This window comes from Nicotiana tabacum, chromosome 22, assembly GCF_000715075.1.
Source record: "Nicotiana tabacum cultivar K326 chromosome 22, ASM71507v2, whole genome shotgun sequence".
Taxonomy (NCBI): domain Eukaryota; kingdom Viridiplantae; phylum Streptophyta; class Magnoliopsida; order Solanales; family Solanaceae; genus Nicotiana; species Nicotiana tabacum.
In genome coordinates, this window is record NC_134101.1 from 129,331,444 (window position 1) to 129,337,267 (window position 5,824).

A 5,824-nucleotide genomic window follows, 5' to 3' on the forward strand; every position below is an offset into this window, starting at 1 on the left:
TCGCAATTTTCCATTCACATTAGCCGTAAACTAATAACTAATAAGTTATGTTTTTTTAGCATGTAATTAATTGAGAAATTTTCTTTTATTTTTAGAGACAAACTTAATAGAAGAAATGTAGTCACTGTAGGTTTATTCTTAAAAATAAGAATGAGATGAGCCTCACCAAATAAAAATATAAAATTGCGGGGCCCTCAGTAAATATTTTCTTTAAATTGCTTAGACTTCGGGATGGACCGTTTAGCAAAATTCCACGGCCCTACCCAAAGTAGATGATACGCTAGTCGCTTTAGGCGCGCCTTTAATAATTTAATTTTCTTAAACTCGGGTGCACATTGATGTGACCCAAATTCAAATTTCAACGGAGTCAAAATGTGTCGACGACCACGGGTACATTGATTGTAACGCGGTTCGAGATACATTTTCACAACGTTGCAATTCCTTGTAAAATAATAATAATAATAATAATGAAAGCGGTAAAAAAGTTAAAATTTGCTCATAAGTTCATATTTGTATAAAATCAGATAATCAAGCCGAATATAACAGTTGAGCAACCGTGCTAAAACCACGGAACTCGGGAATGCCTAATACCTTCTCCCGGGTTAACAAAATTCCTTATCCGGATTTCTGGTACGCAGACTGTAATATGGAGTCATTCTTTTCCTCGATTTGGGATTAAAATTGGTGACTTGGGACACCCTAAATCTCCCAAGTGGAGACTCTGAAATAAATAAACAAATCCCGTTTCGATTGTCCTTTAATTGGAAAAACTCCTTCACCCCTCGCGGGGGCAGAAAAAGGAGGTGTGACAATGTGTATACACCGATGGGTGATTCTATTGTGGCAGATCGTGTCCATCGTTCATGTATAATTGTGATTGGGGGTCTTGAGATCCGAGTAGATCTGTTACTTTTGGATATGGTTGATTTTGATGTCATATTGGGGATGGACTGGTTACCACCTTACCACGCTATCTTGGACTGCATGCCAAGACTGTGACCTTAGCCTTGCCGGGGTTGCCTCATTTGGAGTAGAGAGGGACTCCTGGTCATTCCACCCATAGGGTTATCTCATATATATAGGCTCGGTGTATGGTTGAGAAAGGATGTTGGGCCTATATGGCGTATGCTCGTGATTCTAGTGTCGATGTTGAGCATTGGTTCAAGTTGGGAATTGAGTTGTGAAGTAATTATGGAAAAGAGAAGAGGTTTATGATATTGTTTCTCTTGCCGGGATGTTATTGCTTATGATATTGTTTTTCCTTGCCGGGATATTATTGTTATACTATTATTCCCTTGCCGGGATTCTATTGTGATTTTATTAATTTCCTTGCCCAAATTGCTTTGTAATTGTTGCTTGGGTAAGGAAGAGTGTAAAGGCACGAAGCGTGATGCCGTGCGTGATATTTGTGAGTGAGTGTAAAAGCACGCAGGGTGATGTCGTGCCGATATTGTAAATGTAAAAGCACGAAGGGTGATGCCGTGCCATGATATGAGTGATAATGCACGAAGGATAATGCCGTGCTATGATTATGTGAGGTAAAAGCGCGAAGGGTGATGTCGTGCCGAATACATTGATTCTTATGGTGAGAACGAGAGTAAAAGTACGAAGGGTGATGTCGTGCACTTGTTATTGTCTTTCCTTATTCTTGCCCATAATTGATTTATGGCATTCCTTATGTTTCTTTACTGAAATTCTGTTTGTACATGATATTCCCCGCAGCATGTTCCCTCTTCCCATCTTTAACTGCTAGTTTCTGTTGTTATTATTTGATGTATATGATATAATTGCACAGGTTTATTTGGTAGTCTTGTCCTAGCCTTGTCACTACTTTGCCGAGGTTAGGCTCGACACTTACCAGCATATGGGGTCGATTGTGCTGATACTACACTCTGCACTGTGTGCAAATCCCGGTTCTGGAGCATTTAGACAATAGAGAGGTTGATGCCTTTAGTCCAGCGGAGACCCAAGGTAGACCTGCAGACGTTCGCACGCCTTGGTGTCCCCTTCTATCTTTCCATTCCTTTTTTATGTATTTTAGTAATAGATTTGTATTTTCATTCAGACCGCTGTTTGTAGTATTCGTAGATGGTTCGTGGCATTGTGACACCAATTCTGGGTAGAGTTGTATGTAGGATTCTGTACTAGTATTTGGGTAAACTATTGGTTTTCGTCTTTCGCATTTCTGTTTATTATAATTGTTGATCACATATTAATTCGTAAATGTTAAAAGGTTAAGGAAAAAGGGTAATGAATCTATAATACTCGGCTTGCCTAGCTTTCATGAGTAGGCGCCATCACAACTCCCGAGGATCGGAAATCCGGATCGTGACAAAATTCCTTCCATGCTACTTTTGAATAGTATATATGTGCTATAATATATTTTCATATTAAACTTGAACTCCTTTCCTTCACTAACTTGTTTAATTATCCTTTTTGAATGTATTTTTATTTTTATTTTTGTTGCACTTTGGTTTTGTGTTTATTTGAAATTCGTAAATTATTAAATACATGTTGGTATGTTTTACTTTTTTTCCTTTAGCACTATATAAGTTTTTAAGGATTACGTATTTTCGCTGAAACTAAAAAAGAAGTATGATAATTTACGAAATTGAAGTTTATGATACTATAAATTTGGAACAAATTTTAAGTTAAATTATTGACTAATGATTCAAGAACTTATACTTTTATTTTATAACTCAAGCATAATTTTTAAACAAATTTATACTCATCGAGACAAGATACGCACATCACGCATACCTTGAGACTAGTTAGGAAATAAGTAATAAGTACATATCAAGTTGTATTAACGTTGGATTCAATGTTCAAGAAAAGAAGTGGTACAGTAAATAAGAAGGTGGAAAAAGGAGAGAATAATACATAATCTTTTTCCAAAATTATTCTTCGATGTTTAATTTCTAAGACGTTAAATGGAGAAGAGAAGCATAAAAGAGTTGGTTCCAAGTATCAGGAACTCCAGAAAGGCAAAAATGTGTACAATCAACGCCTCCATAGCCATTGTAATTGCCTGGATGTCCATCTTTTCTTAAATGGGTTAGTATTGTAATATCCAGTAGAAATATTGACTTTGACTTATTCTTCAACACTTCTTTCACAATTTTTGCTGGTAATGGCAAACCACCTGGGTAAATTGATCCAGCTACTGGTGTTGTTTGATTTAAGCAACCCTTCACCCCTGGCTGACCCCAATCTTCTCCACTGAAAAAAAAAAAAAACAAAGTGCAAAAATCCATTAGAATTAAGGTCAAATTTGCTCCGTATTATTTGAAATTGCTCAATTCTGTGTCGCTTTTGCCTTGAACTCCTGACACTGCGTAAGGGTAATTTATTATTTTTCCTTAAAGAATTTGGACTCGTGGAGTCCACGTCCATTCATTTCACGATGGAGCTCCTTTATGACAATTAAGGCCAAATATGAGATAATTTGCTAATGTCAAAAAAACCAAAAGTTTAATGGAAGGCAAAACGAGAGATAGAGATATTTCGAATAATACATGATGAACATATTTGGATATTTTTCCTAGAATTAAAATCAACGAATTATCTTACTAGTGGTGAGAAGCAGCTTCCCCTTGGTAGAAAACTTTGGTTTTGGTTAGATCCACTTCTGTCTTAACCCATTTGACCCATGTGTTTAAACCTCTCCGAAATGCAGCCATACGATTCATATCCTTCACCATCTTGCCATCATCCTCAATATAATCCCACCTATATAAATTTACACCATTTCAACAAAAAATGTTCCTGGTTAACATGATAATATTTAGCTGATAATCTCATAAAAACGATAAATTACCTGCTAGCTATCACAAGTTAAATTATATTGACAATATTTATACATACTAAATTCCTTATAGCGAAAAAAATATTCTTATAGAGAAAAAAGTGAGTAGGTAATGTGAGTTCATACGGTTGCCTTGGCTTTCTTCTTGCCCACCAAAGCCAAGTATTGAAGATCAAAACGTCAGCTTGCTTCCAAATCTCTCCATTTTTAATCGAATTGAGTTTTAAAACTTTTCCCATATGTTCCTCTTCAACGTCTACTAGGTATAATGAGTTGAATAATGTGGCTGAAACGTCGTAATCCTGCAAATGAAAGTCCAGAAAATTAATGTTTAAGTAAAATTTATTGAGTTCGGCAGAACCACATACGGGCTTCTAGCTCCACCTCTGATCGAACTACGCTTACTGGTGCACTTGTCAAAATAGTTTTGATTTTTAGGTTTAGGGAAATGAAATAAAATAGGGAGTCCAACAAAGGAAATGAAGAGTATAATTACTAATTACCTCAAAAATTACAGTAACGCTTTGGTTGGTTAACTTGGTCTTATAATTTATCCCAGGCACTGAAACATAGAGTAAGCATAAAAATGAGTCATAATTATTTAGACTTAGAGAATCCCCAATAAACATGATCTGCTTCCCCTTGAATCTCCTCAGAAAATCTCTACCATCAAACCTGCAAGAGAAACTTCACGTGAGATGCATACACTGGGAAAATATTACTGATAACTCTTTCAAACCACGCATTACGACGTTTTAAGAGGAGCGTGATGCACAAGGTATTCCGTGTTCATGTAGAATTCAGGGAAGGGCCGCACTTCAAAGAGTGTAATGTAGATAACCTACCCTAATACAAGAATTAGTGACTACTTTCACGGCTCGTACCCGTGACCTATAGGTCATACGGAGACAACTTTACTGTTGCTTCAAAATTTTAATTATGATGTTTTAATTACATTATTTATCATCTATTGTAATATATATTTGTAGAAAACCAAACTTTCCCCTAACAACAAGTACAAAATAGAGGTAAATTTAAACTAAAACAAAATCGTTTAACTATCTAGGTAATAATCAGATGAGAGCTGACAGGGCCAACCGAGCTACTGCTAGTGAAGGGTGATCAGTTGAATATTCTGCGCCGGAGAATTATACCATGTGTATATAAGTTAATTATTACTATTTATATATAAATACTAACTCTTGATCAACACCTTTAGCGAAATTTCTGGCTTCGCGAGCAGGAAGAGAGAAAGTACCTTGGTAAATCACAAGCAGTAGGTTGCCATCTATATTTTAGATATTGACGATCAGGGCGCTTGGTACAATCAAATGTCTTTCGAATAAATGGACAAGTTGTTGTGTTATATAAAGGATCAAGATCATCATCCAACACCCAACTCCCTTCAAACAAGTTGCAATTTCTAATTTCTGATTGTTCATGTTTTGATATTCCTTTTGTATTTCTTTCAATTTGAACTAACTTCTTGGCAAATGCATCCGAATAAAACCTTGAGAATACTGTCAACATGGCTTCGAAAACAAACACAAAACTCACCATAAACAAGGCACCGAGAATATACACTAAAGTACTATTCACACCTTTAGCCATCTGAACAAAAAATCCTTGAAAATAACAACTGGGATGAGATATTTTCAGGTTGATAAATAAAAGATATAGAGAGCAATGTAACACGTGCGTTGCTACTACTAGTAGTGATTAATTAAGGAATAATAGTAATTGTCATAATGGTGTCTTTATTACTACAGTCCTCTTTTGGTCGCTTATTGAAAAGTTTATTTTTAAATTTGCAGATGCTTAACTAAAGGGACAATGAATATATATACACTGAGAAACATTTGACTTTATGCTGGAAAAGTGAGATGAAACAATTAATATAATAATATGGATAGAAATGGAAAGGTGATTAAGTACATGCATGAGCCAATTTATCACGGTATATTTTGATGACATGTACAGACCACATGCTGTAAAATAGTGAAGTTGTGGAAGTGAGCA

The 5,824-nt window shown here is 35.8% G+C and overlaps 1 protein-coding gene across 1 annotated transcript; it reads right to left on the bottom strand.

The window, feature by feature from the left end:
• Nucleotides 1–2,806: 2,806 nt before the first annotated feature.
• On the bottom strand, nucleotides 2,807–5,428 carry LOC107828381 (protein trichome birefringence-like 41). Its single transcript, XM_016655668.2, has 5 exons — nucleotides 5,064–5,428; nucleotides 4,309–4,480; nucleotides 3,932–4,107; nucleotides 3,571–3,729; nucleotides 2,807–3,219 (listed from the first exon to the last, which is right to left on the bottom strand). The coding sequence occupies exons 1-5, from the start codon at nucleotides 5,414–5,416 to the stop codon at nucleotides 2,919–2,921; spliced, it is 1,161 nt and encodes a 386-aa protein (XP_016511154.2). The 5' UTR covers nucleotides 5,417–5,428; the 3' UTR covers nucleotides 2,807–2,918.
• Between the last annotated feature and the right edge of the window lie 396 nt (nucleotides 5,429–5,824).

Excerpts from the sequence above, each read along its gene's own strand:
- LOC107828381 (XM_016655668.2), bottom strand. The coding sequence starts at position 5,416 with ATGGCTAAAGGTGTGAATAGTACTTTAGTGTATATTCTCGGTGCCTTG. Across the intron at positions 4,108-4,308 it reads GCGTTACTGTAATTTTTGAG|GATTACGACGTTTCAGCCAC; the intron begins GTAATTAGTAAT and ends TTTCATTTGCAG. Across the intron at positions 3,730-3,931 it reads AGAAGAAAGCCAAGGCAACC|GTGGGATTATATTGAGGATG; the intron begins GTATGAACTCAC and ends AAATTTATATAG.